The sequence below is a fragment of the Epinephelus fuscoguttatus genome, linkage group LG15, assembly GCF_011397635.1.
Source record: "Epinephelus fuscoguttatus linkage group LG15, E.fuscoguttatus.final_Chr_v1".
Taxonomy (NCBI): domain Eukaryota; kingdom Metazoa; phylum Chordata; class Actinopteri; order Perciformes; family Serranidae; genus Epinephelus; species Epinephelus fuscoguttatus.
The window spans coordinates 39,834,405-39,855,785 of record NC_064766.1 but is presented as its reverse complement, the minus strand read 5'-3'; the positions used below and the strand labels follow the sequence as shown (position 1 = coordinate 39,855,785).

Below are 21,381 nucleotides of genomic sequence, written 5' to 3'. Positions count from 1 at the left end.
TCGTACTCATACTCGTACTCGTACCCGTCGTCCTCCGCTTATCCGGGTCTGTGTCGCGGGGGCAGCATCCTCAGCAAAGAGGCCCAGACAGTCCTCTCCCCAGCCACTTCCGTCAGCTCTTCCGCGGGAACTCCGAGGTGTTCCCAGGCAAGCCGGGTGATGTAATCCCTCCAGCGTGTCCTTGGGTGGCCCCGAGGTCTCCTCCCGGTTGGACATGCCCGAAACACCTCCCAAGGGAGGCGTCCGGAAGGCATCCTTACCAGATGCCCGAACCACCTCAACTGGCTCCTCTCGATGTGGAGGAGCAGCGGCTCTACTCCGAGTCCCTCCCGGATGTCCGAGCTCCTCACCCTATCTCTAAGGCTGAGCCCAGCCACCCTGCGGAGGAAACTCATTTCGGCCGCTTGTATTCGCGATCTCATTCTTTCGGTCACTACCCAGAGCTCGTGACCATAGGTGAGGGTTGGAACATAGATCGACCGGTAAATCGAGAGCTTTGCTATTTGGCTAAGCTCCCTTTTCACCACAACGGACCATTTAAGCACCTGCATCACTGCTGACGCCGCCCCAATCCGCCTGTCAATCTCCCGCTCCATCCTACCCTCACTCGTGAACAAGATCCCGAGATACTTAAACTCCTCCACCTGAGGCAGGACTTCCCCCCCGACCTGGAGTGGGCAATCCACCCTTTTCTGGCTGAGGACCATGGCCTCAGACTTGGAGGTGCTGATTCTCATCCCAGCCGCTTCACACTCGGCTGCGAACCGCCCCAGCGAGAGCTGGAGGTCACTGTTCGATGGATCTAGGAGGACCACGTCATCCGCAAATAGCAGGGACGAGATCCTCCCGTCACCGAACCTGACACCCTCCACCACTCGGCTGCGCCTAGAAATTCTGTCCATGAAAGATATGAACAGAACCGGTGACAAAGGGCAGCCCTGGCGGAGTTCAACCCTCACCGGGAACAGGTCCGACTTACTGCCGGCCACGCTAACCAGACTCATGCTCCTTCGGTACAGGGACTGGATGGCCCTTAGCAAGGGGCCACCAACCCCATACTCCCGGAGCACCCCCCACAGGATGCCCCTGGGGACATGGTCATAAGCCTTCTCCAAATCCACAAAACACATGTGGACTGGTTGGGCAAACTCCCATGACACCTCCAGCACCCTGGCAAGGGTAAAAAGCTGGTCCACGGTTCCACGTCTGGGACGAAAACCACATTGCTCCTCCTCAATCTGAGGTTCAACTATCGACCGGACCCGCTTCTCCAGCACCCTGGAGTAGACCTTACCGGGTAGGCTGAGGAGTGTGATCCCCCTGTAGTTAGATCACACCCTCTGGTCCCCTTTCTTGAAAATGGGGAACACCACCCTGGTCTGCCACTCCAGAGGCACTGCCTCCGCAATGTTGCAGAGGCATGTCAGCCAGGACAGCCCTACAACATCCAGAGCCTTGAGATATCCAGGGCGAATCTCATCCACCCCCGGGGCTCCGCTGCCTCGGAGTTGTTTCACTACCTCAGCGACTTCTGCCCCAGAAATTGAACGACCCACCCCTGAGACCCCCGTCTCTGTTTCCTCACTGGAATACGTACATCAGTTATTTAGTTTGTGTTATTGTTTGACTTTGGTGAATCTGAACAGACCTTTTGAAACACCGAAGTCTTTTCTCAATCGAGTCTGGCTCTGAAGAGAGCGATGGAACAGTTTCATTGAAAATCACTGTTTTCTTAAAGGCCCAGTGTGTGAGATTTAGGGAGATTTATCTAGGGGTGTGGATTCCAGATTGCAACCAGCTGAAACTTCTCCTGGTTAGTATTCCTTCAGTGTTCATTGTTCAGTAAGATTTTACCAAGGGCTGAATTATCCACAGAGGTCTCTGCCTCTCCAAAACAAACACACCAGGGGTGTCTTTTATAAGCATTGCGAGCGCACAAAACGAGACCTGAAAGAGGCGTATGCCACTTCCCAAGGAAAAGTTCTGATCTATAAAAACAGACTCGATGCGAGAAGCTTGACCCAAACAGGTCGGAGACGGGAAATTTGTGAGGCAAATGGTGAGGTGGAAGCCTGATTGTAGAAATTGTTGAATATCGTTTGGCGCACGCCATTTTTGGCTTTTGTCCATACATACATTTTTTAGTATGACTCTACGCATTGTTTTATAAGTAAAGCAGTTTCATGTTAGACATTTGGTGTTTTTGTAACCCTCTGGTCACAGAGCGGCTGCTTGCCATGATAGCCGGCATGAAAACGCAAAAATTACAATGGTCCTGTCTACAGTTAGTGTTTGGTTTGTCTGTTTAGGGCTACTGTAGAAACATGGCAGTGAAACATGGCGATCTCCGTAGATATAAAATGGCTACTCTTTACGTAGATGTAAGCATCTCATTCTAAGAAAAACAATTCTTATTTTCAGGTGATTACACTTACACTTATTATGTTATATTTCATTTATGCCAATACACATCCCTAAATGCAATACAGTGGACTTTTAACAAGTAAAACCTTGTGAACCATGTGAAAGTAAGAATTCAAAGTGGTAGTTGTGGGACTGCAACTGTGTTTTCAGTTCACCCTTTAGTCGATAAAATGTTACAAAATAGTTAAAAATACACACTTCAAATGTCTTGTTTTGTCCCACCATCTTATTCCAGGCAGTAAAACAGACTTTGTCTTTTCTTCTCGTCTGTGTTTGATTCTGTAGTTTCACCAACAACAATGGATCAAACAGCTGTTTTAACAGCAAAGATCACCACTGCCCAGCCGCTGGCGACAGCTCCACAGCCTGTAACCACCATTCCACAAAGTCAAACTACAGTGGACGGGCCGGAGACAACAATGAGAGAGAGGGCACAGGAGGTGACAGTACAGGAAGTAACAACACGTGCAGTGATGACAGCACAGACAACAGCTACAAAAGTGCCAACGATTTTACAACCAGTCACGTCAACGCAACCTGAAACCACCCTGCAAGTCACCACTGCGTCTGTAACGACGGCTTTAGCTCCAACCACAGTAAGAGCTCCACCAACTACAGTAAGAGCTCCGCCAACCACAGCAAGAGCTCCATCAACTCCATCAAGAGCTCCATCAACTCCAGCAAGAGCTCCATCAACCACAGTTAGATCTCCGCCAACCACAGCAAGAGCTCCATCAACTCCATCAAGAGCTCCATCAACTCCAGCAAGAGCTCCATCAACCACAGTTAGATCTCCGCCAACTTTAGCAAGAGCTCCATCAACCACAGCAAGAGCTCCATCAACCACAGTACGAACTCCATCAACCACAGCAAGAGCTCCACCAACCACAGTAACATCTCCATCAATCCCAGTAACAGCTCGTCTAACCACAGTAAGGGCTCCATCAACCACAGTCACGGCTCGATCGACCATGGTAACGGCTCAAACAACCCCAGTAACAGCTCCATCAATAACCACACTGACCACATCATCAACCAAACTCACAACCTTCTTACCAGTTATTAGTCTGACCCGGCTAACTACGTCTACACATCAGCCAAGTATGATGACCCAGCACGCCACGTTGACAGGTCATACCACAAGACTTTCACCCGTCCATCCCACGGCAGGATTTACTGTGTCGAGAAGGACTACAGGGCTTCTAAGCAGGATAACTACAACACCCAGCACGTCTCTGGAAACAGAAAAACCAGGTAAAGAGTTTTGGTTCAGGAGGTTTACCAGTATAATTCAATGGGATTATACAGGTAGTGAAATTCACTGTCTGTGCTCTGGTGTTGCATCGGAAGAAATTGGCAGTATGGGTGTTTGTGAACAGGCAGGAACAAAAGGGACAATTCAGTCAAGATAGTTAAAAGGTTTTTTATGCCTCTGCGCCAGTGACGGAGGCATTATGTTTTTGGCTTGTCTATTTATCCGTACACAACACAAATGTCCACTTAGACTCGAGGATAAACTGGTTAGATTTTGGTGGTCAAAGTCGCTGCAACCGTACATCCATCTCATTCTCATGAACGCAATATCTCAAGAACAGCACGAGGAACTTTCTTCCGATTTGGCACAAACGTTCACTTGGACATGATTATGAACTGATTTGATTTTGGTGGTCAAGGGTCAGAGGTCAAGGTTGCCATGACCTTGTATCCATATTGCTCTGGTAGACACGATATTTCAGAAACAGTTTTAGGGAATTTCTTTAGATCTGGCACGAACGTTCACTTGGACTTAAGAATGAAGTGATAAGATTTTGGTGGTCAAGGTCAAGGTAGCTGTGACCTTGCATCCATCTCATTCTCTTGAACGTGATATCTCTTCAAATTTGACACAAAGGCTCGCTTGGACTCGGTGCTGAAGTGATAAGATTTTAGTGGTCATAGGTCAAAGGTCAAGCTCAGTGTGACCTTATCTGTCTCATTCTTGTAAACATGATATCTGATGCCTTGGGAGAATTTCTTTATGTGGCACAAACATTCACTTGGACTCAAGCATGAAATGATTAGACTTGAGCTGTCAAAGGTCATGGTCACTGTGTCCTTGTCTGTCTCATTCTTGTGAACGCGATATCTTACAGTAAGAACACCTTAAAGGAATTTCTTTAAAACAAACATCCACTTGAACTAAAGAATACCCTGCTTAGAATTTTGTGGTCGAAGATCAAAGGTCAAGGTCAGTGTGTCATCACAAAATATCTTTTTGGCCATAATTCAAGTATTCATATGCTTATAATGTCACACACATGTCTATTAGGATAAATTTATTAAGTGATGATATCCAAAAGGTCACTGTGACATCACAATGTTCTGCATAAACACGTTTCTGGCCATTATTCAACATCATATCTCAGGATTGTTTAGGTCTTCTGTGTGTGAAGCGTCCATGTTTTCACAGACATGGATGTAAACTGACTGGTGCGTGGTGGCATACAACCACAGCACGGTAATTCCATTTTTTTTTTCATATCCCACTGTGGTGTTTTCGATACCGATGGTTTACATGTGGATCTTTTAGTGAACATTGACATGATCTTGATATTTAATGACACAGTTCATTTGTTTCTGACTTTTTTGTGTTTGTCTGTCAGTTGTCCCTTGAAGTCTTTGAAGCGGCAGAAGGAGTTTCTACTCTATTCCTTTTGATAATCTTGTCTTATCTATAAATACAGATACCTAATAAGTAGAGTCTTGCATGCTGTAATCAGAGCAAAAAATGGGTCATAAATGAGCTGCAAACTTGACCTAAATGATGAAATTGTCCTTTTTGTAAGTGCCTTCCAGCATGATTGGATAGATAGATTTCTGACCCGCTAACCCAATGGGTCTGATGTGGGCGAGGTTAAAACGATGTGATTCAGGTAACAAACAGATGATCAGTGGTTAGAAGACACCAGTGTTGATGGTTGGAAAGACACAAGATATGAACAGCAGCTTCTGTTTAAGTCAGACACCTTATATGCCCCAACTACCCCTCCTAGCCCTCCACACTCTACCTTCACATGACAGTCAAACTTTAAAAAGGACATCTGTTTGTTTTCCCGACAACCTACGACCCCGAGACTCTGAAGGCATAGAAACCATCAAACGCATGTTTAATTATTGCTGACAAATAGTAGGAGCTGTGTTTGTGAACCGCTCTGCTCTGCTCTGCTGTCTGAGCAGGAACAGTTTGACTCTCACTGCTGACCTGCTCTCACAAAACAAACTGTAATCACATCACATCCATTCACTGTCATTTCTGGACACACCAATGGATACTGATTCAATTTAAGCCTGGGGAAGGGTGTGTGTGTGTGTGTGTGTGTGTGTGTGTGTGCATGGGCATGGGAAGGAGAGAGGGAGCCATGCAGGAGGCTGAGATAGTCACTATGGTAACGCAGGCGCAGCCCCCTTTATGTGAAAGCTTTGATGGTTTTTAGCGGCAAAGGTTAAAAGCAAATTAAGACCAAATATTCAGCGTTCGTCTGTGTGCTGCATGATCACTGAGCATGTCGGGAGGGAAAAGAGAATCTGAGGCACAAAAATAATCAATACAAGCTGCGTAGTTCACAATCAAAGAGGTGAAATTAATCCTGAAATTATAAAGTAAGAGCAGTATGAACATGAGGAGTTTCAATAGGATATCAGTAACGATGAGTGAAATGCAAATGCTGTATAAAATAAGTCGTGATTTTAACACAAGTCCAACTGAGGTAATGGGTCCGATTTTATTAATAATACATAAAAAGATGCATTTATGTCATGCAGTTTTCAAAAATCATAATTCGCACATGAAAACATAATTTAACATCTTCTTTTTTATGAGAACTAAACAAGATTTCAGTTGTAAGTGAAAGAATTTTGCTTCCAGTCAATAGTGGGAAAAATAAATTAAAAAAAATACCCCCTAATATCCAAGATTATTGTTTCATTATTATTGTTGATGGTGGTCCAATGTCAGAAAATGGTGAGAAATGTCAATCAGTGTTTCGCAAAGCCCAAGATGACGTCCTCCAAAGTCTTTTTTGTCCACAACCCAAAGATATTCTGTCGTAGAAGACTAAAGAAACCAGAAATGATTCACACTTAAAGAGCTGAAATTGGATAATTTGATCTTTTTTTTTTATCTTAAAAACTTTCTCAAACTAATTGTCAAATGAGTTGGTGATTGATTTGATATTTGGCAACTAATCAATTAATCATTGTAGTCCTAACCCGTAAAAAACATGACTTAATTGCATGTGATCATGAGTTTTTCAGACATGCTAAAAATCATAATTAACATGTCAAATCATTAAGTTCACATTTGCTTTTTTTAAGGGAACTTCATTGTATGTCAGTTTTAAGGGATTTTTTTTAGCTTCAAAATCTATCTTGATATCCAAGATTATTATTGTCGATTCATTTTTTCATTATTTTCTTGATTAATCAATCAGTTGTTTGGTCTATTAGATTGTCGATCTGATCCCTGATATCCAAGATACTCTCAGAATCGATTTACCAAAACCAGAAAGATTATACAAACCAACACAGACCCAAAACACGCAATGTAGAATGAACAACGAAATCTTCCATCAGTGCAAATTGGCCACAAAAAAAGGTCCACATTAGGACTACAGATTGTAAGCACTTTCCTTAATTGATCACTGGTAAGATTATTGATCAATTAATCTAAAAAAAATTAAAGAAAAACTAAAAGCTTTGCTTATACCTAAAAATTCCAAATGTGTTTTTATTCTCAATCAGAGCTCCAACCAACATGTTGTTTATTCCCTGACAGCACTGCGTTGCCTATGAAACATATAAGATGTAGAGGCCTAAACATACGAAACACACTGAATATTATGAAATAATGCTTTGCCTGCTTCATTTTCCAGTGTCGCCGCCACACTCTGTTTTCAAATTCCAAGATGGCCACCTTGTTAAATAATTAGAACTAGTCCATAGCCATTGGTAGCTTTGTCCCCTTCTACCTATGCCAGTCCTCAATGCCTATGTGCAGTTTCACATAGATTGACCACGTCAGTGAGGAGAAAAACGTGGGACAGACAGAATGACTGACTGACAGAATGACACACTGACAGTTTCCATGATTATGTACAGCATACCATACCATGACTTAGTCATACCAAACATTAGAAACAACACCAACATTGGTCCACAGGGGGAGCCACAGCGATCGGTCGCATTTTAGCCATTTTGAAGCATTTTTCTGTTGTTATAGCGCCACCCAGTTGCCAATTAGAGTTAAATTTCTCCAGTCACCTTGAGGCGTCCTGTTCTACATATCTACCAAGTGAAACCCTTGAGATGTTATACACCTTTATGTGATGAGCGACGCCCTCCGCAATATTCATTGTCTTATAGAAGCTCAGTTTTAGGAAGTTTTCCAACTTTTGCCAAGAGGGAACTTTAGATATTGCTCCCTAGATTATGTTCACCCAGTTTCATGCAGATCGCTCAAACTTCCTAGGAAGAGATCCATTTGAAGTGTTTTTCAAAAAATTCAAAATGGTGGAAAATCTATATCAGCGGAAGTTATGGGTTCTTGGGGCAAATGTGTTCCTCATGAGGAGAGGCATCTCTGTGCAAAGTTTCATGTCTCTACGACATACGGGGCATGAGATATGCCCATTCAAAGTTTGACATTTCAATGGGTTGCTATAGCGCCCCCCTTTGGCCAGTTGATGTAATATTGCTTCATTGGCATCCTCCCATGACCCTCTACCACTGTGCCAAATTTCACATGGATTGACCAAGTCAGTGAGGAGAAAAACATGGAACACACACACACACAGAGTTTTCATCATTATATAGTAAGATGTGCCATTTGTTTGCTGACGCTAGTCATGAAACGTACTTTCAAAATACACCATTCTGCTGAGAGCTAAAATGTGATAGGATACAACATGTTGTTTTTATTTCAGAGTCAGATCTTTGTTTGACGATATGTTGGATCAAATTCTTGTCAACCAGCTAATCGATCGTCGATTAATCATTATCATCCCAAGTCCAGATTGTATTTTGGACGCAGTTCATAAGGTTTTCTTCCATTCTTCCTGTTGTAGGATGCATCATTTATATCTGACCTTTTATTAATTAATTAATTGATTAATAGTCTGTGTGTCGTGTTGCTGTCTTTGTGGCCATTTATCTTCCACACATTGTCTGACTTTGTCTTTTTTGTTGTGTCACCCAACTAGCATGCCCTTTGAGGGTTCATAAAAATGCCAAAATAATCTGAAATCAAAATTTAATACAAGTAAGCTACCTTTAATAATCTGTCACTTGCACCACAGAGAGCCTGTTTTTGACAATTTTTATGAGTTTATTCGTAAACCAAATAAATAAATCTGCCACACAGTTTTTATCTTATGCCTATTTATTGTGAGAGAAATGCTGAATATTGAAGATACACTACATTTGATATTTCCCTGCATTTCCCAGCAGAACCAGTAGATGGCAGTAACATCTCACTGTAGAGACAGCAGCTGCTCCCCCGCCGAGTTCTGCCTGGCAACAAACAGAAGGCCGGAGCATCCTGTGCAATTTGTCACTGAGTCGTTAGTGTGCAGTAAAATGAGCATTTGTGGCCCAGCTGCACATCTCTGCACTCTGTCGAGTCTGTGTGTGGACGTCTCATAGAAGATGGGTTACATACACACACACACACACACACACACACACACACTCGTCATAAGTAGCGTTGGTCCATTGTGCTGTAGACGGTTGAAGTGTGCGCACACTGCAGGTCATCTCGTGTTAAAGTTTTGCTGCTCTGTGTTGCAGGTTTACAAGGTGATTTGAGGTGAAACACAGCGTGTGATAAGTTGCATTTATTGCCAGCCTGTTCTCACACTCGTCAAATTCTGCTGCTTTGCCAGTGATGTCGACGTCAGGCACCAACGCACCGAGCCATCTTTCATAGTGGTGCGATACACACCGGGTGCATCAGTTGTAGAGGCAGCAGGCAACAACCAAACTCATCAAAAACCACCACTTTGTCAGTGGGTGTCCGTGTCAAACAGGGACGCACAGAGACACCCATCGCAGCGGTATGATGAGCATCAGACAGTGGCAGTTTGTAACGCCGCCAGCAACTGCTGTAATATAAAGAGTGAGAAAGTCCAATGAACTCCAGACTTTCATGTAAGCAGGAGAAACTGTACATGTCCTGTGAAAATGAGGTTTATTTTTAAAAGACACCGTGCATGTGACAAGCATCAATTTGCCCTGACGTCCAAAACAGACGCAGAAGGGTACCGCGTGCATCATGAGGCGCGGGCGCTTCCAGACGCCTCTCAGCTCTGCTAAATGTGTGCTACATTTATGCTGTTATGTCTAGTCTGCAAGTCTTGATGGTGCTTTTTGTGGTTGCTGTTGGATGGTGATAGCGTGCGGCTGCAAGTTACTAATCAGGGATGAGCAAATTAATTCACTCTTTTCTGCTGCTAGCCAGGTCCAAGTATCAGTAAGCATTCAGGAGAAGATGGGCACCAGCTGAACTAGCATCCTGCTATGTGTTGTACAGGTGTTGGAAAATAAATTGGATGACCTTCCTGCTGCATCAGTTTCCATCAGGATATTAGGTACTGTAATATCCTTTGATTCACCGCGGACTTGGCAAAATCTAGGAAAGTGCCATCCAACCTGGTGACTCTTTTTTTACATGCCAGTCTGACGGAGCACAGGACTCTGGGGAGAGGAGAGATGTGATATGCTGTCCTGTTCCTGCTATGGATCACTGCAGTGCAGTGCTGCCATGTTCGGGAGGAGCGGGATGTTTGAGCTAGGATCAGTTTAATCATTGCACAACCAGAAAACATAGATTACCAGAACCAAATGGAAACATAGACGATCATAAAGCAGCTGCCAAAAATGTAAGAAGACACAAAAAGGAGTAAATTACAGTGCACAAGTTGAAGAAAATTTCCATGTGATGGATAAATGACTGATTGACTGAGTTGCGTTGCTAGCCTGGAAATCCAGACTCAAATCCAGAAAGATTTTGAGTCTGGCCCTCACAGATACACCCTTCCTACCCAAGGGGCAGCACTAACTGAGGCATTTCAAATGCTGCCGCACGCAATTGGATAGCACGATGGCCAATCAGAGCAAAAAACAAGGTGACGTATTCATTGCACTGAGCCCCATTTGTTTGCCGACCAGTGGGGCTAACTGATATATTATGCTTTTGCCGTATCCCGTCGGCAAAATGGCAAAAACGTCCTTCCTGGAAGTGAAGGCTTCTAGGGCAGTCTTCTGTTCCTCTCAAGGAAAAAGATAGGTGTAGTTGGCTTAGTGTTTCTTCCAAAGCTAAATTGAATGGATGCAGTCCTTCAGCAGCTGCCATCTTGGCTGTTTACTTTTCGACTCCTACGGCGCAGCGCTGTCCTCATCATGTTACGCTGGCCCAGAGCCCACCTCTGTCAGATAGACTGATCTGATTGGTCCGATAGGCGATTCAGCGGGCTCTGCTCGTCGGGGCCAGATCCCCGTGCAGAGCAAATTCAAATTTGCTCGGGGCGGGGCATCTGGATTTCCAGGTTATTGCGTTGCTGCTTGCTTCTGGAAAGCAGACCTGTGTCAGTTGGTCAAAATATCTCAACAATTGTTTGATTTATTGCCATAAAATTCTTTCCAGAGATTCATGGTCCCCAGAGGATTTATCCTTGGGACTTTGATAATCAAGGGACTTTCCCTTTCCATCATCAAGTGGAATACTGCAGCCTTAGCTATTATTTTAATGCCACTTATCCAATGTTAGCTTGCTGTCATGCTAAATAAGATGGTGAACACCTGCTAAATATAGATAACATGCTAATATGTTAGCATTTAGCTCAAATCCCAGCTGTGCTTGAACTAGTGTTTCTACTTATTCTACTTATTTCTCTAGATGACAGAGGATGGTTGTATGGTTGCTATGGCTACAACTAAGAATTATTTCCATTGTTAATTGATTTGTGGATTATTTTCTGGATCATTGATTAGTTGTTTCATCTTTGCAATGTCAGAAAATTGTGAAGAAATGTTGGCACCCAGATGTCTTGATTTGTCCACAACCCAAAGAAATTCTGTCATAGAGGAGTAAAAACAATCAGGAAATATTCACAGTTAAGACGCTGGATTCAGAGAAATTTTGACTTTTATTTTCTAAAACATTTTTTAAACCGATTATCAAATTAGTTGACGGTAAATTTGAGGACAACTAATTTATTAATCATTGCAGCTCTATTGCAGAGTTGGTTGTGTGAGGGTGAAAAAGATTGTGCACCTAAGCAGTATATCCATTTAATTTGGGTAGAAGGCCCAAAATTGGACATATCGTAGCTTTAAAAAAACACACAAAACAAAAAAAGCGTGAGAGCCAGTGAGAAACTGACAGTTCTGATAATTGTGAGATGACATAAACATGATGTAAGTACAGTCTGACTGAGCTGCGGGTGCGGCTGCAGGCTCTTAATGGCAACACACACTGGTAATCTATGATGCACATTGAAACACCTGTTCGTGTTGTTTTCTATATAAACCCTTTTCTACCTTTATCTCCACATTCTCTCCCCTGATCAGCACCTCCCGCCCACCTTCACTATTTCTGTCTGCACCACATGTTCAGTGTGTTACGACTGCAAATTGAATCTGTAATTGACACAGATCAAATGAAGCAGCAGAACATGGCCGCTCTGGGTGTCACTTTAATCTTGTTTTTCGTCTATGTTGTGTTGCGCACAAACACACACGTGTCACATAAATGTGTCACATGACCCTTGTCTGACAGGAATTTTATGTCAGTTTAAGTTAAGTTTTTGTTTGAGCATTTAATTCTGTGTCATATGAACATGAAAACACTTAGTACACTTTTTTTTTTATTCCACTGAACTATAAAAACATTGTGGCGAGCTGAGGTTTTGGGATTGCTAAGATAAGGCAGGTGGGAGGTCACTAACTGTGTATACGACATAAGTCATGCTGCCAAATGTCTTTTACCATGTTTATCAGGAACTGTAATATCCTTTGATTCATGCAGCAGAACAGTTAAATCACTCCACAACCAGAAACCATGGATTACCAGAACAATCCTGAAACATGGCAAAGTATTGAGCAGCAGCCAACGATGTAAGAAGACACAATAACGGACTAAACGACAGTGCACAAGCTAACGGAGCTGATGAGACCACATTTTACTGGACTTGTATTTTGTGATGGATAAATGATTGGATTTATCTGGTGTGAAACATAATTCTTTATGGATTAAAAACTCACACACAACGTGGTGTATTGTGTCTTCACCTGTGAAATGTTCCAAAGTAAAATGCACTTGTTAGCTGTGTGCATCACGCTGAACTGACACTAATGAATCGTAGAAGGGGAAAGAAACAAAATGAGGAGGCGTCGAAGATGAAGACCAATGAAGAATCAACAATCATTTTGTCTGAGCTTGCTTTTAAAAAATGTTGCTGCTCTGGATATTGCCGCACTAATCAGCTGCAAAATGAGCAAACAACTGCAGAATGTGAAGACGTAGCTCATTAAAATTCACATTTGAATATGTATTTTTATGGTAATTAGGAGCCAATGTACCTGCAATGCATTAATTCTGATTAGAATGCATCAGCACCAGTGATTCCTTTAATGGGAATTTAAGTACTGAATTGTCATTATGCAAAATGAATACAATGAGAGAATTTGAAGGACGGGTGTGAGGGTGATTTATTCAACACATAAAGTCTCCAGATCCCCACAGGGGGCTTCCAGAGGTTAATAATAATGTCTTTGTTTTACTCTGTTACCTGTGTGATCATCTTTTATCTTCGTTATTAACCTCTTAATTACTTTGCTTTTGTTTGGCAGAGCAGGCGAAGTAATTAAGCAGGTAGTAAAGGTGGATTGGAGTTTGCTCGTGACTGACGTGACCTCTCCCTCCGTCTGTTGAGAGGTTGTCCTTGGAGAAGGCCGGAGCTGACTGACCTCTCGCTCTCCGGCAGCACGACGACCGTCAGCGCTCACAAGCTGCAGCCCTGCGTCCTCGAGCTCTGCAAGTTCTTCTCCCAGTGCCTCTGCAGACCCTTCAGCCACAAGACGCGCATGAAAAGGTTTTCACACATCCTACACTAAGATGACACCACTGCAGCAGATTGGGGTTTTAATTATCTAGATGTTGCAGAGCCAGAGAGCTGGAGGAGCCGGGAGAGAAAGAGGGAGGGCAAACAAAAAGAAGTGAAAACTGAATTTTGTATGATCGGACTGTTTTGAAAAGCACAACAGAAAATAACAGGCACGTACAGAGGGGGGTCTGAGGGGGCTCAAGCACCTGCCGTCTGCCGCTTGATGTCCAAAGTGACCTTTTGTCAGGGCGTATTTTATGTTGTGTTATTTTGTGAAGGCCTGTTCAAGAAGAGCATCTAACAGTTAATAGTAATTTAGACATAAAATAACGTGGTCACAGGAGCTGATGCTTGGATTGTAAAGCTTATCTGTTCTTGGTGTTATAGTATGGGTGCCTTGAGCGGCCATAAAGGACAAAGAAAGACGCATGTTCTGGCAGGAATTTCTGACATTTGATATGCCAAATAAAATGATATTATTTATTATATGAAATCAGGTCTAAATGTAAATCTTTAAAGGCTATCCACTACACTGGTGGATAAATGTTCAGACAATTCAGACATGATCTTTTACACAGCCTTTAGCCTGTTAACTGAAGTAAACCTGGAGTGTAAAAACCAACCTGCATAAATAATCTTTGAGTGAGTCTTTAAACCTAAAGTTTGAACTCGACTCATGTTGAGCTGAGTTACACTGATCTTCTTGTCTCACAGGTACTGTGACGACAGCCACCTCTGGTATGAAAAACACACGTCTGAGGTGTGTCGGCGGGTCAGGAGAGTCTCCTTCTCCAGAAGTAAGTGGACTATAGAGGAAGGTATGATTGATCCATCGATAGCAGCCAAGGTGACGATTTTAGCCGCTCTGTAAACACTGTCAGAGCAAATCCTCATCACCTGCCAGGCTCTGCCTCTGCTCTGTGAAGTGAAGCTTTATTGAGACTTTACACATCAATGAGTGCTCAGATATTAAATCTGTACACTGTATCTTACTATATAATGATGAAAACTCTGTGTGTGTGTGTGTGTGTGTGTGTGTGTGTGTGTGTGTGTGTGTGTGTGTGTGTTCCACGTTTTTCTCCTCACTGACTTGGTCAATCCATGTGAAATTTGGCACAGTGGTAGAGGGTCATGGGAGGATGCCAATGAAGCAATATTACATCAATTGGCCAAAGGGGGCGCTATAGCAACCCATTGAAATGTCAAACTTTGAATGGGCATATCTCATGCCCCGTATGTCGTAGAGACATGAAACTTTGCACAGAGATGCCTCTCCTCATGAGGAACACATTTGCCTCAAGAACCCATAACTTCCGCTTATATAGATTTTCCACCATTTTGAATTTTTTGAAAAACACTTCAAATGGATCTCTTCCTAGGAAGTTTGAGCGATCTGCATGAAACTGGGTGAACATAATCTAGGGAGCAATATCTAAAGTTCCCTCTTGGCAAAAGTTGGAAAACTTCCTAAAACTGAGCTTCTATAAGGCAATGAATATTGCGGAGGGCGTGGCTCATCACATAAAGGTGTAGAACATCTCAAAGGTTTTTTACTAAACTTGGTAGATATGTAGAACAGGACGCCTCAAGGTGACTGGAGAAATTTAACTCTAATTGGCAACTGGGTGGCGCTATAACAACAGAAAAATGCTTCAAAATGGCTAAAATGCGACCGATCGCTGTGGCTCCCCCTGTGGACCAATGTTGGTGTTGTTTTCTAATGTTTGGTATGACTAAGTCATGGTATGGTATGCTGTACATAATCACAGAAACTGTCAGTGTGTCATTCTGTCAGTCAGTCATTCTGTCTGTCCCACGTTTTTCTCCTCACTGACGTGGTCAATCTATGTGAAACTGCACATAGGCATTGAGGACTGGCATAGGTAGAAGGTGACAAAGCCACCAATGGGCATGGACTAGTAGTACTATAATACTAAAAGACAGAAAACACATCCTCCTCAGATGAGATACTTATGGAGCAGAGGACACAAGCACTGTTCAACACAGGCTAATTTGTTGCTCGATGCTTTGAGAGTATCGAGAATAACTTGGAGTGATGTCCATTTTTTAAGTAACAGTCATGTTGGTACTTTTAAAACACAGTCGACTACAAACAGAGCTGTGAGTGTGCGAATCAGAAATAATTAGGGAGCACACTTCATCCTTCACCTGTACTGATGGGGACGTGTCAGCCATGTTACTGGGAGTTGGTATCAGAGCTCATTAGCGCAGCAGCTCTGCAGGAAGCCGCCGAGCCACAGCCGTGAATCCTCTGAGCTAATGAGCTCAAGAGGTCGCGGAGAAAGACGCCTCTCTCACAGCTTCTGACATGCTGATCATCCAGAGCTGATCCCACCGCCTGGCCAGAGACAGGACTCACAGGGTGTCATATCAGCCCTTTCTCCAGCTCTAATTAGTCCTCAGTGTGTATTTTTAGACTCGCTTTTTTTTTTTACAGGGCTTTGATTTGAAACTGACATAAAGTAGCAGCGAGTGAAATGAAGCTAAGCAGTCAGAGATCATTTAGATGAAGTATCCTGTGTGGCACCGCTTCATTTAGATCTGCGTCATGACACGCAACATCACAGTTAAACCAGAAAACATCAGGTTTGGCAGCAGTCATGATCAATATGTTAAGTTGATATTTACATCAGTCTAGAGTTCTGAATAACAATAATTCAAATGATCAATTATCACTTTTTTGAGTAATCCTGTCATCTATAAAAAACAAGGCCACTTGTTGCATATAATAGTACCGTACCTTCTGAGTTTGCTGTTGACTGATCCAGTGGAGGCATGTTGCTGTCTCTTCTCTCCAATGATGCAAGCAATGTGTTTGTCTGCAGCTGTGAGTGGGCGGAGCCTCCTGTAGTTGTGGGGTTTTTTGGGTGTGTGTACTTGTGCGTTTTTTTTTGTTTTTTTTTTTTGCATCAAGTTTCATATTGAACCATTGTCTTTTAACTTCATGGATGGTTCTCACAATGGAGAACAGAGAGTAAACGGCACCTGTTACCTCCTTCCAGGCCTTTGATTTACCTGTCCCTGTCACACCACTACTAACAGAAGAAAATCAAAATGTTTTCTCAACCTCACTTCACCTAAAATAAGTCTCAGCATCAGAAAAGCTGTTCTTTTTCTCTCTGTCTTTCTTTCTTTCCTTGCTCCATGTCTGCAGGTTGACAGGATGCACCTGTCCATGGTAATTATCACTCCCTTGTATAGTGGTCACGGGATATTCCTGCTGACTCGCAGGAGCGCTTATGAGTGATTGGCACTCATGAACATATAAATGTGCCTACCGTCAAATCTGAGTCTTCTGCGGTGTTCATGACTCTCGTGTAGGTTTTTAATGTGCACATGTACTCACAGATTCACTGACATTACATAAATGAGACCTACTGAATTTACAATGATGCCAGGAAACAGTAATTGTTAGGCACACTGGATTTACTTACTTAACTGATTACTTAATCAGTCATAAAAATAGTTGGCAAATGATTTTCTGTCAGTGGACTAATTGTTTCAGCACAACATGTTTAATCTAAATCATGATGTGGAATAGGTTGTGTCTTCAACAGTTTGGCAACCAGTAATTAGAAACCATTATTAAAAATCAAAGCAAAGTGAAGTAAACATCAATGACCTTTTTGTAACATTTCTATTTTGTTTTGGGGGTTTCTTTGCCAGTAACTTGCAATTTTCAGATATTTGTGAATTTATTGCTGTGAATGACGTCACTTTGAGCCTCAGTGAAATCAAAACACACTCATGATCCAGGTAGAACAGCATAATGCACAGCGAGGTGTGAAGACAGTGAGGGAAACAGTGGAGGTGAGGAAATAAGGCAGGGTGTCTTTTTATGTTGGAACTCCTCACACTGAAAGTCATTTCACACATTTAAAGGATAACTTCGGTATTTTTCAACCTGGGCCCTATCTCCCCATGTGTATGTGTGCGTATGATTCATAGGTACAACTCGTTTTAAAATTGGTTCAGTATTGAGGGAGGCGGATGCAACCGGCAGCTGCAAGGTGGATATGGGGGCAAATGCGTCCCGTATAAGTTTGCACATTAAAAGTGCTTTTTTTCGCCACTGACCGGTTCAGATCGCCAGTGCTATCTCTGTAAATAGCATACTAAGCGTTGCCCTTACCTCTGGGCTGTGTGACACATCTCGCGAGAGCTTTGCTTGTTGCCGGAAGAAAACAACAATTCTAGGTATCAGTATTAAATGCATAAAGACATATTAGTTATACTTACTTGATGGATAGTTGACCATTTGGTCCCTGTGGTTTTGGCCGCCTCCTCCAATTTATTTTGGGCACATGAAAAAAGGAATCCAGCACTGCCCTGTTGATCAGAGGGGGGAAATCCTCTAACGTAGTTACACAGCGTTTGGTAGTTTCTGTATCATCCCAGGACACATCGAGACCATGAATATTGGGCAGCAGGTCCCACTCGTTGCAACACAGACATTCTTCCTCTGTGGGCATGGAGTCACAGCAACCACAGGAGCACCACCAGTCCTCAGAGATTCGCGTTCGTGCAGCTGCTGCTTCACCCTCATCTGCTCGCTGGCCCTCTCACTCCATCCTCGTCTGCTCTTCAATTTGTAGGAGCTCCTCGTCCGTATACTCAGGTTCAAGTAAGTACGGGCGGCCATCGTAATAAAAGGGCTCATCTTCATTCTTGAAATCGGGTAAATATGCAGCCATGATACTGATGCAGTAAAACTCTCAGCTGTACTCCCGGACAACCAGCGCCACTCTGAGCGGCGCTCTGCATGGCTCCTCTGTTTTCTTCCGGCAACAAGCAAAGCTCTCTCGAGATGACGTCACACACAGCCCACAGGAAGTGAAGGGTCAGGGAAACGCTTAGTATGCTATTTACAGAGATAGCACTGGCAATCTGAACCAGTCAGTGGCGGAAAAAAAGCACTTTTAATGCGTTAATTAGTTAATAAGTTAATGTTAATTAACTTATACGAGACGCATTTGCCCCAATATCTACCTCGTGGCTGCCGGCTGCATCCGCTTCCCTCAATACTGAACCAATTTTAAAACGAGTTGTACCTATGAACCATACGCACACACACACATGGGGAAATAGGGCCCAGGTTGAAAAATACTGAAGTTATCCTTAGATGTGTGTGTCTCTACTACATGGTTAATGGACTTGCACTTGTATCGCACTTTCCTAGTCTTCCGAGCACTCAAAGTGCTTTAACACTACATGCCAGCTTTACCCATTGGCACACTGGTGGCCAAGGCTACCATAAACAGCAACCATTCACACACACACACTCACACACTGTTGGAAGAGCCATCAGGAACAATTTGGGGTTCAGTCTCTTGCCCAGAGATACTCAGACATGTGGAATGGAGGAGCTGAGGATTGAACCACCAGTCTTGCAATTAATGGATGACCTGCTCTACCTTCTGAGCCACAGTCACCCCATACTAAGTCCCTTAATTGATCACAGGGGTGTTTTTGGCATAATATTACTCAACCAATCAGAGTGTCATCTCCCATTTCCTTTATATGCCAGGTGTGCCTGCAGTGGCACTGATATTTACAGTGCAGATCTGCAGCTCCTCTCTGCTCTCTGCTACGTTCACATTTCAGAGAACATCATTCTTCCTTATTGATGTTTTTATTTCACCAACCTTCAACCCACCTGTGTGTCCCTGCAAGTAACAAGCAGTGTTTAATGTGTGTTTAATGTGTGTTGAATCAACTAAACTTGAGGCGTAACTGTAACTTGAAGTGACACTGACACACCACAGGTTTACAGCAGGTTTTCAGTAGTCAATGCTGCAGTGACTTTCTGCTGCCTCAAAATAGCAATAGACCTGACGACGTCTCATTTTAAGACCTACATGCTCATGCGCTCACAGATGGGCACAAGTACTTTTTCTACTTGCACAACGTAGGCGCGGGCTGCAGAGATGACACCTGCATCGGTCTGAAACTAGCAGTGTCAGTTGTGCTGAGTTGTGCATAAGGTTTAAGATAGGGCCCAATGTCTCTTCTGTCTTCTTTCTTCACTGACCAAGGGAAGAACAGTTGGGTGTGTTTAAATCCTCCTCCATGTTTGTAGTCAGTTCATGACAAGGTTGGTTTCTTTAGAAGCGTCACAAATGTTACCATGGTTACCTGCAGTTTATCAAAAGTTTAACTTGACTAAATCATGTTTTTTACTGAAATTCAAAGTATCAAAACTGTACATAACATAACCTGAACTTTTGGATTACAGCTCATCTCTCCAGTTACTTTAAAAGCTTTCTTTTTTTTCAAGTGTGTCAGAGATGACCTCATTAAAGCCGCAGCTGACAGAAGAGTCTGTGTCCACTGTCATTTACCCTCGTCTCCACCTTCCTCCCTCCACAGATCTGAAACAGAGATGCCTGACAAAGATGTGCAATAAACTGTGACCAGAGTGAAACAAAGAGCTGTTCATCATCACAGGAAGTGACTGAAACTACAAACTACAGCTGAGTACACTCCTGGAGCATCTTAAGAATGTGTGGAAACAGATTTCTAAATCTGAATGGAATCTGGAAATTGTTTACACTGAAAGTTTTTATACAAAAGTGCAACTTTTACACATTTGTCATATGTTGACTTTTATCACTAGAATCTACACAGTGATTTAGATTTTTAGAGGACACTTCATGTATGACCTAACTGCACCAAACCAAACACCAAAATCTGGAATCATGGACTATTTATAAACATCAGATTTAAAACCAAGCTTTTCCAATCAGCTGATGATTTAAAGGTTTGGAAACGGTCTGGAATTTGGGAAAATATGTACAAACTGTGTCTTTTTCTAAAGGAACCAATTTAGATTTTTCTTCTCAGTTTAATAAAAGTCTGGCTAATTTTCCCAGCTGCCCCTGCTCCATCTCTCTGATGCTGCTTTTCAGTCAGATCTACATCAAAGACTAATGAGGTGGAAGATACAGATTACCACCATTTGTCTCCAGTCTGTATGTCGTCGTAACTTGTGTTTTGATTTTTGATTTCACCCCTGACCGCCACCCCCCTCCAAAACAGCCGTATGTGAGGTGTGTACAAGCAGCTCATTACGCTTGTTATGCCACATATTTGCATTTATTGTTGGGTGGAGACTTCTATTTTTTGGTGAAACTGCTTTATAAAGTGTTTTTACTGGTTATAATCAACTGGTCCATTTGTTTTGGAGAGGTGAAGATAATTCAGCTCCTTGTAAAAACCTCCTAAATGTCTGGATCTGAAGTTATCAAAGAAAAACGGTGAGCACACATTAGCAGATGCTAAGCTAGCGGCTCATCTTTAACATTCCAAACAGCAATTGGAAAAACACCAATTTGTTAAATTAAACTGCTTTATTTATTGTTTTTACTGGTTTAAACCACTGGGTCCTTTTTGTTTTTTAGACCTCTGCCGATAATTTCTCTCCTCTTGAAGATCTGGATCAAAAATAAGATGAGCACACTTTTGCAGGTGCTGGGCAAGCAGGCCTTCTGCTACCAGCCAAACAGGGTAGTAGAGACACTGATTTGTAACGTGAAACTGCTTTATTCAGTGTTTTTACTGGTTTAAATCTGCTTTTCAGTTTTTTTTTGGAGAGGAAGAGACCTCTGCGGTAAAAACCTCCTGAACAATTAACAATGAAGGAATTCTAACCAGAAGTTTCAGCTGGTTGCAGTCTGCTATCCTCACCACTAGATGCCACGAAATCCCCCTAAATCTCACACACTAAACCTTTAACATACATCTGTAATTTATCTACTAAGCATACTTGTTTTAACCCAAATCATAATCTCATCCTAAG

At 42.8% G+C, this 21,381-nt stretch overlaps 1 protein-coding gene and 1 long non-coding RNA gene across 2 annotated transcripts in view; one reads left to right on the top strand and one right to left on the bottom strand.

Annotated features, from left to right (window-relative positions):
* The window catches only part of LOC125902318 (HERV-H LTR-associating protein 1), a 32,034-nt gene extending 11,815 nt beyond the window's left edge, over positions 1-20,219 (top strand). The window contains exons 12-15 of the mRNA XM_049598573.1: positions 2,710-3,678; positions 13,394-13,550; positions 14,277-14,359; positions 19,953-20,219. Coding sequence (XP_049454530.1) covers positions 2,710-3,678; positions 13,394-13,550; positions 14,277-14,359; positions 19,953-19,996 — 1,253 coding nt within the window. The 3' untranslated portion in view covers positions 19,997-20,219. The remainder of the gene's footprint in view (positions 1-2,709; positions 3,679-13,393; positions 13,551-14,276; positions 14,360-19,952) is intronic.
* Positions 1-21,381, bottom strand: part of LOC125902324 (uncharacterized) — a 34,482-nt gene that overhangs the window by 3,796 nt on the left and 9,305 nt on the right. The window lies entirely within an intron of this gene.